The following is a 21,338-nucleotide window of genomic DNA, read 5'->3' on the forward strand; positions in this document are numbered from 1 at the left end:
AGGAACTCATGAGCCAGGAGTTACTAGGAAACACCAATCTAGCCCAGGATTCTCAGCTTAGGCAATCATGGCATTTTGGGTCAGACAGTTCTTTGTTGTGGGGGTTAGGATGCTTAGCAGCATCCCTGATCTCTATCAACTATATGCCCGTATTTCCTCCCATAATGTGGTTTCAAAAACTATCTCCAGACTCTGTTAAATGGGCCCCCATTTGAGAACCACAGAATAAACCTCATGAAAAGGCTAGGCTGGGCTTCCCCGGTGGTTCAGATGGTAAAGAATCCACCTGCATGCAGGAGACCCAGGTTTGATCCCTGGGTCAGGAAGATCCCCTGGAGAAGGAAATGGCTACCCACTCCAGTATTCTTGCCTGGAGAATTCCATGGGCAGAGAAGCCTGGTGGGCTATAGTCTATGGAGTCACAAAGAGTCAGACACAAATGACTGACTAACACTTTCACTTTTTCACTTTCAAAGGCAGGACTAGGTGGAAGGGAGGTCAACCCATTCGAGCAAAGTAGGAAATAGACAGAAAGAGAAATACACCTATTCAGAATGCCCTTTTCCTTCTGGGTTATATAAGCCCATTATTTCCCATTTTTTTCTAAAGTAGTTTCTTTGGTCAGTTAGAATAAGAATTCTGAAACAATATCACAAAAAGACTGAAGGAGAAACTGGGCCAAAGGCAAAAAAAAAACAAAAAAACAAAACACAATCAATAATAGCTTAATCAAAGCACAGAATCAACTGTGAGTTTTGGGGAAAAATATAAGAACTTAAAAACCTGTTTAAGGCAAAGACAAAGAAATTGAATATAAAATAGATGGTTGACAGCATGAGTAGAAATCCAAGTTTCCAGAGTAATATAAAACTAGTCGAGGTAGTAATCTTGGGATGAGGTGTAAGAAAGTGGAAAAATACTTTTATTTGTATATTCTGGGGATCATACACATGTCCAGTGATAATTTCTTATTTTAAGTGTGTGTCTGTGTGTGCTTGTAGTTCTCTAAAAAAGAAGCAAATAATGTTTTCTAGTCAATCAACTGCCAACAATTTTTAAAAAAGAGTAGGGAAAGTACAAACTAGGAACCAAACAAGTAACATTCTCAAATCATATCTTAAACCTGAGCTCACTGACTCCAAAATTCACAGGAGTCAAACTCTATGATGATGACTTTCATCCATGTACAACACAGGAAATGTTTTTTCCTTCCTAGGACCTTAGGTCAAAACAACAGAGAAATTCACCATGAATGTTTCTGCTTTAAATATCCAGTTGAGGTTAAAAGATTTTAAATTTCCCTCCATGTAACTAGAATGAAAGGAGGGGGTGGAATCCTTAGAAAGAAAGAAACAGAATTACCTGGCTGGAAGCAATTATACAAGATGGACTTAAACCACTTTCAAAATATGCCACGTCTATCTCCAGTTCCATACAAAGGCTACTGGCCTGTCCCACTTGAAATCCTTGCCTTTTTTTTGAAGGCTATGTGCTAGGTGGAAAAATAACTGAACAAGAATTGTTTTCTTCGAGAAGCAGTTGTTGAAAGAGGGCATGAGTGCAATGAAAAGTACCTATAGACTTTAGGGTAGATTTTTTTAAGTAAGAGTCAAATGTCTCATTTTGCTGTTTTTAAAAATTGTTTTTATGATGAGGTATCCAGTAATCATATTTCCATATGCTAACAACAGCCACCACAGTACACATCACACTGGCCAGTTCAAAACTACACTAGGAGTTCCACTTCCAGGATGACAATACAAGGAGCTCCAACTCCATGTTCCTCAGTAGTGAAAATTACGACACAGTCTCTTCAGCAAATAGTGCTAAGACAACTGTATATCCTCTTGTAAAAGAATAATACTGGGCCCTTATCACACATTATATGCAATGACTGACTCAAAGTGGCTATCAAAAGCCTAAAATCTAAAAGTTACAGCTCTTTTTACAAGAAAACTTAGAGGTAGATCTGCATGACTGCTGTTTTGGCAGTGACTTCTTAGTTATGACACCAAAAGGATAAGCAAAAAAGAGAAAAAAATATACTGAACTTCACCAAAATTTAAAATTTCTGTGACTCAAAGTGCATTATCAAGAAAGTAAAAACGAAATATTTGCAAATCATAATCTGATAAGAGATTTGCATCTAGAATTATACAAATAACTTTTACAACTCAATAACTAAAAATGGGCAAAGGATCTGAACAGATATTTTTCCAAATATATACATAAATCACTAACAGGCTCACAATAAAAGATGCAACAGGAAATACAAGTCAAAACAAGATACCACTCCATCCATTGGCATGGCTATAATAAAACTAAATTTTAAAAATAAATGCTGATGCGGATGTAAAGTAATTGGAACTCTCATACACTAATGGTAGGAATGTAAAATGGTACAGCCACTTTGAAAAACATTCTGGTAGCTCCTTAAATGGTCAAATATAGTTGTGGTATGAACCAGCAATTCCACTCTTAGGTACAAGCCCTAAAGAAATGAAACGTATGTTCACACAAACACTTACATACCAATATTTATGGCAGCTGTATTCATAATAGCCAAAGCTGAAAACAAACTAAATGTCTATCAATGAAAGAAAAAACAAATAGAATGAATAAACAAAAATGTATATGTCTACACATATATTTGTGTGTGTGTAAATATATATCTGTTCTTGTCACCCTGCTTCTTAAACTTATATGCAGAGTATATCATGCGAAATGCTGGGCTGAAAGGCTCAAAAGCTGGAATCAAGAATGCTGGGAGAAATATCAATCACCTCAGATATGCAGATGATACCACCCTAATGACAGAAAGTAAAAAAGAACTGAAGAATTTCGTGACAGGAGTGAAAGACGAAAGTGAAAAACCTGGCTTAAAATAAAACGTTCAAAAAACTAAGATCATAGCTGAAGCTAAAACAGTTTGGCCACCTGATGTCAAGAGCCAACTCACTAGAAAAGAAAAACTGAGGACAAGAGGAGAAAAGGGTGACGGAGGATGAGATGGTTGGATGGCATCATCAACTCAACAGACATGAGTTTGAACAAACTCTGGGTGATGGTAAAGGACAGGGAAGCCTGGTGTGCTTCAGTCCATAGAGTTGGACGTGACTTAGTGAGTAAAAAACAACAACCTGGGTTTGATCCCTGGGTCGGGAAGATACCCTGGAGAAGGAAATGGCAACCCACTCTAGTACTCTTGCCTAGAAAATCCCATGGACGGAGGAGCCTGGTGCAGGCTACTGCCCATGGGGTCACAAAGAGTTGGACATGACTGAGTGACTTCACTTTCACTTAGTGAGTAAAAAATAACAACACACTTGCACACACACATATACAATAGAATGTTTTTGGCCATAAAAAAAGAACAAAGTACTGATCAATGCTACAACATGAATGAAACTTGAAAATATTATGTTAAATGATAGAAGCCAGTCACAAAAAAAGAATCACATATTATATGTTCCATTAACATGAAATATCTTGAACAAGCAAATCTGTAAAGACAGAAGACAGATTAGACGTTCCTTAGGCCTGGAGAAATGGGGAGAGGGGCTATAGATATGAAGTGGCAACCAAATGTATAGTGTTTCTTTTTGCGGTGAGATAATAAATTAGAAGCAAAGTAAGTAATTCTAATCAACAAAATGGCTCACGAATCACTACAGATTCACACCATGACATACTGTGCGGCCATTTAAAAAGTGCATAAGAGCTTTCCACAAGATACTGTGAAATGAGAAACAAAAGGCAAAATAGTATGTATCATATGACTTCATTTTTATAAGACAAACCTAAAAACTGCCTGTGAGGGAGTGTGTGTAAGTGTGTGAAGTCTGTACAGGATACTATAAGTATAGAGCAACGTATGGAAAGATATACACAAATTAACAGATGTAACCTCTGTGGGCATGTGGTGTGTATGTGGGATGTCACTCATGGATAGAATGAGGGACAGAAGAGAGGAAAGATATGTAGAGCTAAAGGTTTATTGAGGTATAATTGATAAATATTAAGTTTAAGACTACCACATAATGATCTATTTATAAAGTGTAAAATGACTAACACAATAAGATTAGTTAACATGCATTACCTCACACTTGCAACCAAAACCTTGATGAGAATTTTTAAGATCTACTTCTCCTGTCAATTTCAAATACACAATACTTTATTAACGACTGTCATGCTGTGCATTACATCCCCAGGCCTTATTTATAATTGGAAGTGTGTACCTTCTGACCACTTTCACCTAATTCCCCCACCCCTACTTCCCTCTGGCAGGTGTTCTAAGTTTTCTGTGTCATTTAACAGGCTGTTAGTTGGAGATTATTCCCTCCATTTGAGTTCTAGATTATTATCTCTGGATGGGGAAATGAAGTTTGGGGTGGCTAAATGGTTTGCAAAACAATACAGTTGGAGTCATCCTGATAAATAGGAAGGCTTCTCAACCCAAATTTGTTTTGGATGTCCAGACCACTGGTGGCACGAACACACAAACAGGGTATGAAAAGAGTTATCACATGATGAGGCTTCCCCATTACAGTTATCATGTAACAGGGCCAACAGGGCAGTCCTCTCTGAAAGTGTCCTGAGACCTGGGAAAGACACTGGCTTGAGGTTTTTATGATAGTTAGAGATGAGTCCCTGTACACAGGGAGGAGGTTGAATGGTTTGAACGTCCTGAGTGCTGAAAGAGGGAACATTCTTTTGGGTTTCTTAGCAGCTTGTCCAGACATGGGGCAGGAGAGGAAAAAGCAGGTGAAGCTTAAAATCTATCAGCAGCCAAATGTGAAAAAATGAAGGCAGATTCTTCACTACAAATGGTTTAAAAACTGTACATGTCAGTATTTAAGAAAAAATATTTAGTTTTATATTTGTGTGTGTGATTGTGTATCTCTTGTTTTAGTTTGTTGTTGCTGTTCAGTTGCCCAGTCGTGTCCGACTCTTTGCAACCTCATGGATTGCAGTACATCAGGCCTCCCTGTCCCTCACCACTCACCATCTCCCAAAGTTTGCCCAAGTTCATGTCCATGCCATTGGTGATGCCATCCAGCCTTATCCTCTGACACCCTCTTTTCCTCCTGACCTCAATCTTTCCAACATCAGGGACTTTCCAATGAGTCGGCTGTTCACATCAGATTTACAAAATACTGGAGCTTCAGCTTCCTTGCTTTAGTTAAGATGATTTAAATGTCTACTTTGTGTGTGAGAGACACTTATTTACATGCTAATAACCAAATGATTAAAAATAATAAGCAAAGTCTGGGATACAGTGAAGGACAGAGAAGCCTGGCAAGCTGCAGTCCCTGGGTTGCAAAGAGTCAGACATGAGTGCCTGAACAACAACCACCACCAAAGGGTACAAGTCATCCATGTAAGGTAATATGCATGACTACATACCTCACACTTTATTCCAAGTCTTGAGAAATATCTATTTCCAAAAATTGGCAAATGTTAGATAATATATTCAATTTTTACATAGCTATAAAATGAATATAAAATCACTTTGTATGGTCAATATTACTAGACTGTGAGCCTGTAAAATGAATTGAGGTGTAATGTGTCTCTATTCCTGTTATTGTAACTTGTGTATCCCTGTTACCGTAAGTCACCTGCACTTGTGACTTACAACAAATAAAATGGGAGAACAAATTTGATAAACACTGTGTACATTAAAAAATAAAGCTAGATGTGAGTTGCAAAGAGTATGTAAAAAAAAAAAAAAAACCCCAAACATAAAGTTACTAGTAGGAAAATGACTGTATGAGTATTTCTAAATAATAACTCAAAAATAATTTATATTTATCTTGGTAGCCTTTAAACAATTTTTTAGCTTTAAGCAAACCAACTTTCAAAGTTATCTTTAATTGTTAAAAAATATTTAATCAGTTTTGCATATTTACTTTGAATTCCTAATATCAAAGTAAATAGTATTTCAGAGAAAATTATGATGAAATAAAGATGAATACACAGCATACTTATTAATATACACTGGATTCATATTAGAATCCTATTCAGAGCCTTGAGCTACTAATAGGAAAAGAATGCACAATAGTCAGTCATTTCATATTAAACTTTTTATTAAAACTGAGTCTTTACAATATATTTAAAATGACATATTCCACAGACAAATACTTAAGAAAAAAACTTTTTTATGTATAATTATTGGCATACAAATTTAAGAACATAGTTAAAACTAAGCTACATATTTATATGTATGTATATGTATGTGTACATATATATATATATATATCCAAATTTATATCAATGATCTGGAACACCTGAGCTTTAAGTTGTTGGTTTTCCAGATAGTGTGAAATACTTTCCATCCACTTTAGAAAGGATCCAGCCCATTGAGAAAGAATAACTTTGGTTAACAGACATTATCTTCCAAAGATCACATAGAGGTCTTCAATGAGATTACAATTTATCTTCAGAGGCTTCTTCCAGGTGGAGATCTGTCTGTGATGTAAGGAAGGATTCCCATGTAGCAAGGCACTAAATAATGGAAACACATCATCAGGAGATCAACAGTAGTTCACTTTCACTGTTAGAAAAATTAGTAAATCCTTATATAACTGTTCCAATAGCAATCTGTCCATCTCCCCTTTCCCATCGGCTTGCCAGGATCCCTGTCATTTTTTACATATTTTAACTCTTAATGAGGGAAATTATTGCTAAATAAGATGAAAAGATAAAGGTTAAAAAATTAGCATGGATTAGTTTGCTGAAATAATCTACTATGTCCCCACTGTCAGGGCAGAAACAGATCTAAATTATAGAGGAAAAGATGGACCATTTGGATATGAGGCAGGCATAAAGCATCTCGACAGAGGAGTGGTGATACAAGCATGGTTTAATCAGATCTGAATCCTACTATATCATATATGTTTGTGCAAGTTGATTAATCTCTGTTATAGTTTCTTCAGCTATAAATTAGGTTAATGATAATACCACAAAAGCAATTGTGAAAATTAAATTTACATAATCTGTATAAATCTCTATGCAGAATGCCTGGCTCAAAGTAAATATTCAAACATCAGCAATTATTATATTATAATGGTCTACCAAGACTAAGTAGTGAGTGAAAGTGAAGTGAAGTCGCTCAGTCGTGTCAGACTCTTTGTGACCCCATGGACTGTAGCCTACCAGGTTCCATCGTCCATGGGATTTTCCAGGCAAGAGTACTGGAGTGGGTTGCCATTGCCTTCTCCAGGAGATCTTCCTGACCCAGGGATTGAACCTGGGTCTCCCAAATTGTAGGTAGACGCTTTACCGTCTGAGCCACCATTAATGTGTCCAGGAAATGAATCAAGGTGATCTAATTGAGAACTATAGAACAAAAGAGAATACATATTTTTTTTTAATGTGGACATAAAACATACACCAAAACTCACCATATTCCAGGTTATACAATAAGTCTCAATATACTTAAAAAGAATAAATCATATGAGGTTTGTTCTCTGAGCATAGTGAAATTAACTTAAGAATCAGCAATTGAAAGGTATCTGAAAAATCCCCAAATATTTGAAATCTAAAGAAGAAATAACAAGGTAATCTAGAAAGTATTTTATTTTAAACTGAATGAAAATGAAAACACAATATATAAAAAAAATTTGGGATGCCACTTAAGAAGTACATAAAGAGAAATTTATAGCACTAAACACCTATATAAGAAAAGAAAAAAGTCTTAAATGACTTCAATTTCCATCTTAAAAACTAAAAAAGAACAAATTATACTGAAAGTAAGCAGTAGAAGGAAAAAAACAGAAAAGATAGCAGTGTGAATCAATGAAAGAAGAATCACTGGATCTTTGAAAAGATTAACAAAATTAGATAAACTTTTAGCCAGACTGTTCATAAAAGAAGAGAGATGATATAAACTACCAACTGTTAGGGGTTAAGAGAGGTGCTGCTAAGTCATTGCTATTTTTCACTCATTACTTAAATGAACAATTAAAGCACATCGTGGGCACTCAGCTGCTACTACTGCTAAGTCGCTTCAGTTGTGTCCGACTCTGTGCGACCCCATAGACAGCAGCCCACCAGGCTCCGCCGTCCCTGGGATTCTCCAGGCAAGAACACTGGAGTGGGTTGCCATTTCCTTCTCCAATGCATGAGAGTGAAAAGTGAAAGTGAAGTTGCTCAGTCGTGTCCGACTCTGTGTGACCCCATGGACTGCCGCCTACCAGGCTCCTCCGTCCATGGGATTTTCCAGGCAAGAGTACTGGAGTGGGGTGCCATTGCCTTCTCCATAAGAAAGGTGACATCAGTCTAAATTCTACTGAAGGAAAATAAAATCTTACTGAAAACTTTATACTTATACATTTGAGAACTTGAATAAAACCAATGAAAAGACACACACTACCAAAATTACCAAAACTCACTCTAGAAAAAATAAATAATCCAAATAAATCTGAATTTTTTGTTAAATATCTTTCCATAAAGAATACTCCAGGTATAAATGGCTTCCTTAGCAAATTGTATCAAAAATTTAATGAAGAATCATGTTAATTCTACACAAACTTTCAGGGAACTGAAGAGGAAGGAAAGGTTTCCATCATACCAGAGATATTACAAGGGAAGAAAACTACAGATCACTACCCCTCATAAATACAGATGTAAAAATTCTAAACAAAATTTTAGCAAATCAAATGCAGAAATCTATAGAAAGAATTATACGTCATGACCAAATGGAGTTTATCCCAAGAATGTAAGATTGGGTTAATATTCAAATCAGTGTAACTGACTGTATTCAATGTAATACCATCTCAATTGACATGAAAAGACATCTGTCAAATTACAAATGTCCATTTCTTAGTTTAAAAAAAATTCTCAGCAAACTAGAAACAGATGGGAACTTCCACAACTTGAGAAAGAACATCTTCAAAAAACTTACAGTTAACATCATATGGACAAATGTATTAACTATTTGCTGTTATTAGTATTTTATTTCTTTTGAATGCCAAGAAAAAAATTTAATTCAGCTTTATGGATACTTAAAAATCCTCACCAAATTTTGAACATAAGAAAGGAAATAAGAAATACCTAAATACATATAATGTTTAAAAATCTATCCACAATGTATACAAAAGTATGGAACAAAAGGGCTAATAGATTGTAGAATCATAGTTCACCTTTGTAAAAAGTCCTGTTTCCTGTGTGAAACTCATTTCTGGCCTCTTCTGCAAATTCATACATAATCTACTATCTGGTAACCCTGCAGGGTAGCCCAAAGCAATTACTGCTTTCAGGAGATAGCATATCTTTTCGATAACTCTGCCAAACTATTATTTAAATAAACTTCTGAACATACTCAAGGCAAAACTCAATGAAAATGTGAGCAGTCTGCTCTATTTAGAATTCCTGTCAAATAGATCCAAACTGCACCAAAAATTGTATTAATCCTAATGTGAAGAAGCTTCTATCATTGTCATATTCTTCAACTATCCTAGTTTAATAAATGTCTAAGGGAGATCAGCCCTCCCCGCTGATTACTGCTGTGAATTAATATTTCCATTTCTAAAGAAAATCCTCAGAAGGACAGTGAAATGTGGTAAAAGAAACAAACTAGCTATTTAACCATTTCCTTATCATCCACCATATGAAAGGCAGAAAAACAATTTATGTATTTTGAAATATAGATTATAGAACACTAGCATAGAAAAACAAGTATCATGACAGCTGCTAAATATCTATATGAATACTCGGTGAGGCATCATCATGGTTGTTACCACATATTGGGCTTCCCTTGTGGCTCAGCTAGTAAAGAATCCACCTGCCATTCAGGAGATGTAGATTCAATCCCTGGGTTGGGAAGATCCCCTGGAGAAAGGAAAGGCTACCCACTCCAGTATTCTGGCCTGGAGAATGCCATGGACTGTAGAGTCCATGGGGTCGCAAAGAGTTGGACACGACTGAGTGACTTTCACACTTGACTATCACATATTACTTTCTTTAAACTTCACAGTGATGATTATGAATCTTATTTTACAGATGAGAAAGCTGAGGATCAATGGTTAAATATGTTTGTGATATTACAAATCTGAGAAGAGGTACAGACATTTAATAGGAAATGGGAAATAATTAATATCTTGAATGACCACCAGAGTACATTTAATAAGTCACTGGGCCATCAAGATGAGATAACTTTCTTTTATACAGTGTAAGAAGAACCATTTTGGAGGAGAAGAGGGTAAAAAAAATGCATGATTGCAGGTGGATCAACTTTTAGGAAACAGTATAAATGCAGGTTGAGTGTAGAAACTGATTTTTTACGTATCTTTTGGAAGTTTTTAAGTATTTCCAGCTGTATGTATACTCTTTGAAGATGACTGAGTTAATAACATGCCAGGCAGAAAGTAAGTGTTCAATAAATGCTGAGAGCATAGGGAAGGAATGTACTGACCTGCTGATGCAAATACACTGATCATCAGAAACACTGCACTTTTCAATCTTAATATTAATCAACTGACATCCTGGCTTCTATTAATCACTAAATGTGTTAATGTTAAGTTTTGCCATGAAAACCTGATCCCCAGTCAGGGTGCTGACCAATCAGTTTTCTGGGTCTACAAAGCTGAGACATGGTCCTGAACTGTATAACTCCTGATGCTACCAGTCATCTTTTGGAATTTTGATAGCAGATATTTTTACTAACTAAATATGCTAATTTCCCCCTCCTGCCAATGTTTAATATTAACCTGTTGATATTGATATGTTGCATATTTATACAGTCAATGTACATAAGTCTATTTTTAAATAATCAAAGATAACCTCTAACGCTCTTTAAATCTCTTTATCTTTTTTTTGAGTATGAAAAACTAAGTGAAAACTCAAGAAATGGATTTTTTATACCATAAGCAATTGGGATAATTGAATGATACGAAGAATCATCAAAACAACAACTAAAATCTCAAAACCCAGTGTGAGACTTGCTCATAACTGTAAATTATATATATATTTTAAAGTATTTCTATTATTTGGCTTCTCACTGTTTTCTATCAAGGAACTGATTTATTCCCATTTTTAAATCATTATAATTAGTAAAGCAAGCTAATATCTATTAAAATTAAAGTAACAATCAAAAATATCTAGTGTCACAGTTGACTTGACCTTTAATTGTACCCCTTAGCTCATCAATGGCACCCCACTTCAGTACTCTTGCATGGAAAATCCCATGGATGGAGGAGCCTGGTGGGCTGCAGTCCATGGGGTCGCTAGAAATCGGACACGACTGAGCGACTTTACTTTCACTTTTCACTTTCATGCATTGGAGAAGGAAATGGCAACCGACTCCAGTGTTCTTGCCTGGAGAATCCCAGGGATGGGGGAGCCTGGTGGGCTGCCATCTATGGGGTCGCGCAGAGTCAGACACGACTGAAGTGACTTAGCAGCAGCAGCAGCAGCTTAGCTCATTCTACTTTGATTATCATACTGTCATAGAGGATCAATAACAATTCCACATTTAGTTGAATAATGTGCATATTTTTGTACATTTTATTTGCTACAACAATACTCTGACAAACTGAAGTAATTGCATCTTATAGGTAAGAGAACTGATCTACTGAGTCCAGTACTCTTTTCTATTGCCCTATGCTTCTCACTGCAGTAAAAGAAAGCCCATAAACATGTTGAACATGCTTTTAGGCAAGATGTGGGGTGACTAGAAAGCAAGTATATCACAGATCCTCAATAATTGAGAACCCAGTGCACATTTTTTTTTTTTCCCCTAGGTGGCTCCAGTTTGTAGCCAAAGACCAAAATCTGTAGCTTCTCTTTGAAGGCATGACTGGGAAAGACTGTACAGTTAGGAAAGTGAGCCAGAACTAGGGCAAAAAGACCCAAAAGGTAAATAAAAGCCCTTTTGTTCTGACACATGCTTAATGACTTCTTAAATAGAATATGTAGAAAGTAAGTTTTAATTATAAAATTAGTCTTGAAAGTAAATCTCTTGCTACCTCAGTAAAAACAGTGATGACATTTTGCCCTACGAAAAGGTAAATGTCTCATTAGCTCTCAAAAGTGACAGTGATCCACAAGTAGATGTGATTAAATTTTCTAAAGAATGAATGATGACAAAAATGGGCTTTCTGTTGGTATAATATAGCTTCCAATGAAAGCTTCCACATTTAAGAATCACTGTTTTCTCAAAATGGTGGGATAGAAAGAGGTTCTGTCCCACAGTCTGAAAACATTCAAGCGAATGTTTTCACTTTTCTGGGCCTATTTACCCATTCACAGAAGAGGGGGCTTGAACCACGTGCATGTGTCAACTTTCATCCGAGAGCCTAAAATGGCCAACACAAAAATAAACAAACGCAATCTAGTTATTAACTTAAAAGCTTTTGCACAGCAGAGGAAACCATAAAGAAAATGAAACGACAACTTACAGAATGGGAGAAAATATTTGCAAATGTCGTGACCAACAAGAGACTACTTTCTAAAATACAAAAACAGCTCATACAGCCTAACATAAAGGAAAAAATCGAAAAATGAGCAGAGGGTCTAAATAGACATTTCTCCAAAGAAGACAGACAGATGGCCACATGAAAAGATACTCAACATTGCTAATTATCAGAGAAATGTAAATCGAAGTTACAGTGAGGAGTGACTGAGCACATACACATCACCTCACACAGCTCAGAATGGCCATCATCAAAAAATCTAAAGCAATAAATGCTGGAAAGGGTGTGGAGAAATGGGAACCCTCTTACACTGTATAGCCACCATGGAGAACAGTATGGAAGTTTCTTAAAAAACTAGAAATAGAAGTACCATATGATCCTACAATCCCACGCCTGGGCATAGATCCAGAGAAAATCATAGTTCAAAAAGATACATGCACTCCAATGTTCACTGCTGTACTACTTGGAAGAACTAAGGCATGGGAGCAACCTAAATGACCATTGATGAAAGAATAAGAGGTATATATACACAATGGAATATTACTCAGCCAAAAATGAATGAAAAAATGCCATATGCAGCAACATGGATGGACCTAGAGACTATCATACAAAGTGAAGTAAGTCAGACAAAGACAAGTATCTGAGCAATCTAAAAATAAAAAAATACAAGCAAACTTACATACAAAACAGAAATAGACCCAAAGACATGGAAGACCAACTTATGGTTACCAAAGGGGAAAGCAGTGGGAAGGGAGGGTAAATTAGGAGTTTGGGAATAACATATATATATTACTATATATTTAATAGATAACCAAGAAGGACCTACTGTATAACCCAGGGAGCTATACTCAATATTCTGTAATAACCTATAAGGAAAAAGAATCTGGAAAAAATAGATATATATGTATGTACAAGTGAATCACATTGCTATACACCTGAAACTAACACTGTAAATCAACTTTACTTAAATAAAATGTTTTTAAATTGGCAAATGAGATTGCATATTAATTGATAAATATGCCTTGTTCTATTTGGCTTAACAGAGTATGGAAAGGCATCGAATATAAAATTTTACCTCTGCCCTCAGTATTTGATATTTATAAGTTTTTTGCCTCTAAGACTTTTCTTTGCCTCTAAAAAATAAAATTAGTTATTTTATTATGTACATATGGACATGTATATTTTAATACCAAATAAAATTTGTGATGTGTATACCATTATTTTCAGCACTTTACAGAATAGGATACTGAGGCTCACTGAAATAATGAAAGGTGTCTGAACTTAAAGTCACAAGTTATGCCTATCCAAAGCCCATGTTCTTAGTCACCAGGTGACAGTGCCAACATAAAGTTTTATATCTCCATAGGTAATGCTATGACCCTGATCATGGAACAGCCAGTGGAAAACCTAGTCTCATGCAAATTATCACAAGAATCAAATTAAGAAAACATTATCTATATATCTCTGCTAATGAAGTAAAATAACCACAAATTTGCCTAAAACAATAACAACGATATCTACTAATATAAAATGTGATAAAAGCCAAACCTTACCATGTACTTTTTTTTTAAACCAGAAATTTCCATATTAAGTCAAAAGCTGTGCTTCCAGTTTTCCTATTAACCCCAATGACATAATAACTGCATCTCTCTTAATAAATTAAAACAGAAATATGACTGAGCATCTGTTGGGGGCCAGAGTGAGGTACTCCGCCCGTGGCAAAGGTCATGAGGAAGGAGGCTCGACATATGCAAAGGCGGGATCGAGCCTCAGGAGTCCCCCTGGAAATCCTTGAGCATCTACCCCCATAACCAGAGCCTGCCTACTTTACTACTTTGTGCTCTCCCCTACACCTCTGACTTTACGGGGGGCTGTCTCCCACCACCTCTTTCGGAGAAGAAGTTAACTTAGAGCTCCAGTTAATAATAACTCCTGGGCGTGACAAGAGTGTTTCAACCTACAGACTCCTCTGAAGGTTCTCTAGCCTGCCTGACGGGCTTGTCCGGCCACATGTGATTGCTCACAGCCTCCCAACCATGAGAGGCACGAGATGCTTTAAACCTTCTAAAAACAGGTTCCTTAAGAAAAGTTAGAAAACTATTAGTATAAGTATAATGGGCTGATTAAAAATTGTATTGGTGAAGCGTTTTTCATTTGTTGAGCCAATGTTTGTTGCTAAGACTCCACATCCCCTGCCTTTACACACATTAATGAATATATAGAAGAAATAAGTGTTAACCTTTGATATTAATCACGTTAGATCTTAGGCTAAGTAAATTCTTTCCTTAACTAAAACCCACTACACCCTCACCCTATAAGAATGTAACTTTATTTGGGTGGCGTCTGTTTTAAGAATAATCACCCTTGGAGAAAAAAGTGTTCTGGTTGACTGACCACTGTCACAATGAGAGGGTCATAAATTGTCAGCAGGCCCCCTGGCCAGAAGATGATGTAACACCCCTAAGACCTCTGTATACATTTGTATGAAGCACCTGACTTTAATAAAAGTCAGGACTGCTGTCCCCACGTGACTTTTGTATAACATCTCAGTGTATAAAAACAGACTCTGGAAAATAAAGAATTGGGATCAGTTCCTCGAAATACTGGTCTCCCCATGTCTCTCTCTCTCTCATTGTGGCTGAGTCTCCATCTGGAGCGCGGAACCCGCCATGCTTACTTTTTATGCCTGGGCTTCTAAGATCCGACCGGGGAGGCCTCAGTGTCTCCTTTCCTTCGGGAGAACGGAAGGACGCCTGCGGCCTACATAAGTGGTGCAAGCTTCTTGTCTTGAAGTTTTATTGGTCTCCTGCGTAAACCAAGCTACTCAGCCTCTTTTCTCCACTGAATTTTCCTACTGAGCTATCCTCATTCTATTACTCTTTATATCTTTGATGAATATTTAAATAGTCGCCTAAGCCGTCTCCCCTTCAAATACCCTGGATCAGCCGGGGCTGGAACCCAGCAAGCATCCTTTACATATTTTAATGCTATCTCAACTATCTCGGGCACAGATGACATCACCTACATGTGAGGAAACACTGAAGCTCAAATACGTAAACATCGCCATACTAGGCCAATATCATTGCAAAATAAATTACATTGTAAAAATTGTAGGTCATACCTAAAATGAGGGCAATGGGGTGTGTAACATTTTAGTAACTGCTTTTTTAATCACCTAGACCTAAGATCCAAATAGTAATGAAAACTTTTAGGGGCTGCATATTTAAACATTTTCCTGAAATATAACCAATCTAGAAAAAAAATTAGAGATGATGTTATAAAAGGAAATCAACTTCTATTATTTTGCAATGGCTCAAAATTATTCAATAAATTTCATTTTTGGAAAAGTCTAAATTCAGAATAAACTGCTAATTTATAATTTGAGAAATATCAGTAACTTCAAAATGACAAGATTTGCATTTTTTTCTAAAATTAGTTTTACATATTCCTCAGGAATATAAGTAATAAGTTTGCATTTGTAAATACTGCAAATGTTAATACTGTTAAATGACTGCAACAGTTAACACAAAAAAACTCATTAGCTACAAACGCCATCTTGTGGTCCTTTTAAAAATTATTTTGTAGTTTGCAGATCTCTAACTCAAGATCTTCTAAAGATAGAAAGAGCCTTAGATACAACCAATTCCATTTCTCTCATTTTTACATGTGGAACAATTGAGGCTCCAAAGATCTAATACACTGGAAATCTATAGAGAGAATACAAGAGCCAAAATTTTCATATTTTCTACTCATACTTTTATATATGATATCATCATTCTCTTCTTTTTTTTTTAACTAGTAAAAAGCCAATTACATGAAGTTTGTCCAGTTTAGTACCAGACACTTCAAACTCTGAGCTGATCTTGTTTATCATACATGAAAATACAATAAACCAAAAGAAAAGCACATTTACTTTTGGATTACTGGATGAAGGCACAGCTATGATAAAGCACATTATTTTAAAGCATTTCACACACTTTCTAATTTTATTCTTCTAAAAACCTGTGAGGGATGTGTGTGGATAGGGGGCAGGGGCATAGGAAGACCATTGGTTGCACCTTTTGACAGATTAGAAAGCTAGGTATAGAGAAGATATGACCAAGATTTTACATTTAGTAGCAGGCATCCTGATATCCAAGCTTAATTTGCTTCATTAGGAAATCCACCTTTTTTCTTCAAAGTTTTACAACATGCAGTGTGTGCGTGTTTGTTTTAAGTCATTTCTTCCTTTTCTTTACAGGAACTATTGTATTGGTCCATAGCATACAATCTGTCCTTTATGAAGCACAGTGAGATGTAAGTTCTTGATTCAGAGTCTAGATAATTTTAGAAATGATTTCATTATAAAATGTAATCACCTATTTAAATGTTTGATTAACTTAACTACAGAGAAACTCACCTAATTCAAAGGTTGGGAAAAGACAGACTGTCGATGCTATGGTGTAACTGTCACTTATACACCTAAATTCAACTTGGCTTGTATAAATAATTGAAAAATAACTATATCTCAGAATATAAGAGATTAATGAAAATGTTTTAACATAAGTTTTTAAGAAAGCAGAAACCTATAAAACAACAAAAACTTTAAAACTTACATGAACTATAATAAAAAATGTTCATAGTTATTTGGAAACATGAACTATAGCTTTGGAATATGCAATTTAGAATAGAACTCATCATTTAATAAATAAAATACAGTTACATGATACTTTTGAATTTTAAAAATGATAAATACTTCATTTTTAAGGTTTCCTTCAGTTCAGTTCAGTCGCTCAATCGTGTCCGACTCTTTGCGACCCCATGAATAGCAGCACGCCAGGCCTCCCTGTCCATCACCAACTCCCGGAGTTCACTCAAACTCACGTCCATCGAGTCAGTGACGCCATCCAGCCATCTCTGTCATCCCCTTCTCCTCCTGCCCCCAATCCCTCCCAGCATCAGAGTCTTTTCCGATGAGTCAACACTTCGCATGAGGTGGCCAAAGTACTGGAGTTTCAGCTCTAGCATTATTCCTTCCAAAGAACACCCAGGACTGATCTCCTTTAGAATGGACTGGTTGGATCTCCTTGCAGTCCAAGGGACTCTCAAGAGTCTTCTCCAACACCACAGTTCACAAGCATCAATTCTTTGGCGCTCAGCTTTCTTCACAGTCCAACTCTCACATCCATATGACTACTGGAAAAACCACAGCCTTGACTAGACGGACCTTTGTTGGCAAAGTAATATCTCTGCTTTTTAATATGCTATCTAGGTTGGTCATAAATTTCCTTCCAAGGAGTACACATCTTTTAATTTCATGGCTGTAATCACTTAATAAATAAAAAAACACAGTTACATGATATTTTGAATTCTAAAAATGATAAATACTTCATTTTTAAGGTTTCCTTAGAAGTATGTAAAAATCAGACCTTGGTGCCTTTAAACTGAATTCTATAATTAATCATGCTTTATATACATTATAATACTTGAATATCAGCCAGATTATAAATTTTTAAATGAGAAAAAACACTACCTATGTTAATTTGAAGAGATGAACAAACTCCTAGAAAATAGAAGGAACTTTAGAGCAGTGTTTCTCAAACTATCTGTGGTGAAGAACATATCTTTTGTTGGCTAAGAACCATTAGATCCTACTGAGCTGACTAGTTCACACTTCATGCCACAAGAAATCATCACAAAAGCTGGACAATACCCCATCTGGCCTATACTTGATTCAACAAAAGAAGTCTAATAATCACCTGGACATCATGACAATGTCTAATTGCCCTAGAATATTTCAATTGGTTATATTCTATTTCTGAATTTATGTTATAAATCTGTAATAAACAATTTATGAATTAGGCATTAGTCCACACTTTAAGTAACATAACTTTAGAGACCAATTACGCAAGGTTTCCTAAATTGTGTTCCATGACAGGCTAATGCTATAAGAAGAAATGCTAACCTAGTCAAAGTTATGTCTTAGATTCATAAACCATATAAGAACATCTGTTAAATCACTTTAGTCATGTCTGACCCTTTGTGACCCCACGGACTGAAGCCCTCCAGGTGCCTCTTTCCATGGGATTCTCCAAGCAAGAATACTGGAGTGAGTTGCTGTGCCTTCCTCCAGGGGATCTTCCCAACACAGGGACTGAACTCCTGTTTTTATGTCTTCTGCATTGGCAACTGGGTTCTTCACCACTAGCGCTACCTGGGAAGCCCATATAAGCACATAAAAGGTTCTAAGAACTTCTTTAGTAAACATGCTTGTTTAATTCAAACTTATTTGACTACAGATTCTATCTTTTCTATCAAGATAAACACCCATTAACATTACAAAAATTAATTTCCTATAAAATGCCTAGAGAAATTCTACTTTAAACAGAATTGCTGATGTACATTATTCAACAACTGCTTTAAAATTCCCAATGGCAGAGAACTAATTTCTTTGCAATGCAATTTAATATAGAGAATACATAGGATATAATTCTTATTTTGTGAATTCAAATTATTCAACTTCCAAAAGTTAATTCTAGATATGCTTTCTTTTTAAAAAAATTTTCATTGGTGTATAGTTGCTCAGAACTATGTAGTTTTTCCAGTAGTCATGTACAGATGTGAGAGTTGAACCATAAAGAAGGCTGAGTGCCAAAGAATTGATGCTTTTGAACTGTGGTACTGAAGAAGACTTTTGAGAGTCCCTTGGACTGCAAGGTTAAACCAATAAATCCTAAAGGAAATAAATCCTGAATACTCATTGGAAGGACTGATGCTGAAGATGAAGCTCTGATACTTCGGCCGCTTGACGCAAAGAGCCAACTCATTGGAAAAGACCCTTATGCTAGGAAAGATTGAGGGCAGGAGGAGAAGGGGACGACGGAGGATGAGATGGTTGGATGGCATCACCAACTCAATGGACATGAGTTTGAGCAGGCTCTGGGAGTTGGTGATGGAAAGGGAAACCTGGTGTGCTACAGTCCATGGGGTTGCAAAGAGTCAGACACCACTGAGTGACTGAACAACGACAAGAAGGGTGGCAGGGAATTTTTTTTTTTTTAAGTGTCTTCTAACATAACAAGACCTCATGAATCTTATAAAACTTCAATTTTGAAAGAAGCAAATTTCAATGTGGTGATTAAGACAAAGACCTAGTAAATTAAATGACTTAAACTTGACAAATTGTACTTTCATTCTACATGCTGAAAATAATCTTTTTGCAAAGTATTTTTGGTTTGAGTATAAAGATTCCTTGGTGCTAGGGTGTGGGGTGGGAGGAACCAGTTAGAAGTAGATTTACAACTTGGAGTATGAAAGGACTTTGTCATCAATATAGAGGATAACATTTACCTTATTTGCTATGAGAGAGAAGAATTCCTTTGAATCACTGAAAAGCTGTATCAAATTATTGAGGTGAAACTTTAAAAAGGTAGTTGGCTACAACTGAGCAATTTTTTTTTTTTTAACACAAGTGGAACTGAAATTTACTCTGTCAAGAGTTCATAGCTACTAAACATCTTCAGATGGTTTTACAATAAAGGCTTTAATGAACATTAGAAGTCTTACATTTTTATCAGTTTCTTAAGTATTTTCTAGACAATAGCTCCATAAATATTTCAGACATGAATTCCATAAATGACTTCTGTGAACAAATAAATCTGAGATCTTAAAAAAAGCTGAACATAGTTCTTTCCTAAGGAGTTTCTTAGGAACTTTAAGGTGTTAAGATGCATTGCAACATTCTTCAATAAAATGAAACAGCATAACTTAAGAGGAAGGCACTTGGCTATGAAGTTGGCATACCCAATGACAGCAAAACTAAAATAAATGGGAGCAAATGATTGTGTGATCAAATATGTCCTCAAATAAACAATTAGAGACTCAAAAACTATGCCCAGGGACTTCCTCCAGCATTTCTACGAATTGATTTTTAAAATTTATAAAATGTCTTTAATGTAGCATTCCCTCAGCTCAGTTTATAATTTCATCTCTTCACTCATCCAAGATTCCTGGTACAATCTATCAAGCTGAGAAGGCAGCTTCCCAGCCTCTGTGGTTGGTATTCTCCATGGATGCCTCTCCCACAATCAATCAACTAATAACAGAGGACCATAACAGCATCCCCATGAACAGCCCAAGCAAGAGTTTATTGAAGATTTTGTTTCTATAAGCAGTGGTGAAACCTCTCATCTGAGAGTAAGAATAAAAAATTTTTAAGTCTTAGGATGCACAAGGTTATTTCCTCTTTGCTTCCCTTGTTTTAAGCATTATTATTATGTACCTTTGGATTCTATTTCAAATAGGAATTGATTGCTTACCAAAAAAAAAAAAAAATTTCGATAGCATAAATGGTAAAAAGGACAAGATTAATCATTAAATAATCAATAGTGTTGGTCTCTTTACTAAAAATACAAAGGGAAAAGTTCCTAGGCATTCAATGGAGCATTATGGCATTAAGAAGATGAAAACTTGGTGTTCTGATGAAGATGACTGTCCCTAAATAAACTGGATGGTCCCTAAATGTGCAGTGTACTGTAGCCCGAATTTGTTAATCTTGACATCAGGTTTCTAATGAGTACCTTCCAGTGAATAAAAAAGTCAATAACGTGGACAAAAGAATGTAATGAATTGGAAATTCTAACTGGCACAAAAATGGTCAGGTTGAGTAAATATCTAAGCATCTTAGCCTCTCAAGCTGGTCATGTTTACTTTTCAGGAAATCTATCCTATGCATTAATGGAAATCTACTGAATTCACTAGGGTGTATAATGTAGTTTTGAAACATTCTTCCAACAGTTCCAAATAGAAACTGTTCTTTTCTGAAGGGTTGTTTAAACACCATCAGGAGATCTGTCTTCCTGAGTTCTAGAGATTAGGTAAGATATGAGTTTAAGTAAATGCTATGAGGCATGATTGTAAAAAGAAAAGTACCCTGATATGGATTCC

At 36.0% G+C, this 21,338-nt stretch overlaps 1 protein-coding gene across 2 annotated transcripts in view; it reads right to left on the reverse strand.

The window, feature by feature from the left end:
* Window positions 1–6,072: 6,072 nt before the first annotated feature.
* The window catches only part of SNX7 (sorting nexin 7), a 118,786-nt gene continuing 103,520 nt past the window's right edge, over window positions 6,073–21,338 (reverse strand). The window contains exons 9-10 of one of the 2 annotated variants that reach the window (XR_009493484.1): window positions 7,156–7,338; window positions 6,420–6,504 (exon numbers count right to left, since the gene is read on the reverse strand). Coding sequence is in view for 1 of the 2 variants with exons in the window: in NM_001163937.1 (NP_001157409.1) it covers window positions 6,427–6,504 (78 nt within the window). In the remaining variant the exon portion in view is untranslated. Of the gene's footprint in view, window positions 6,505–7,155; window positions 7,339–21,338 lie in introns of both variants that reach the window. The other variant, NM_001163937.1, reaches the window with a different exon arrangement.

The sequence above is a fragment of the Bos taurus genome, chromosome 3 (genome assembly GCF_002263795.3).
Source record: "Bos taurus isolate L1 Dominette 01449 registration number 42190680 breed Hereford chromosome 3, ARS-UCD2.0, whole genome shotgun sequence".
Classification (NCBI taxonomy): Eukaryota; Metazoa; Chordata; class Mammalia; order Artiodactyla; family Bovidae; genus Bos; species Bos taurus.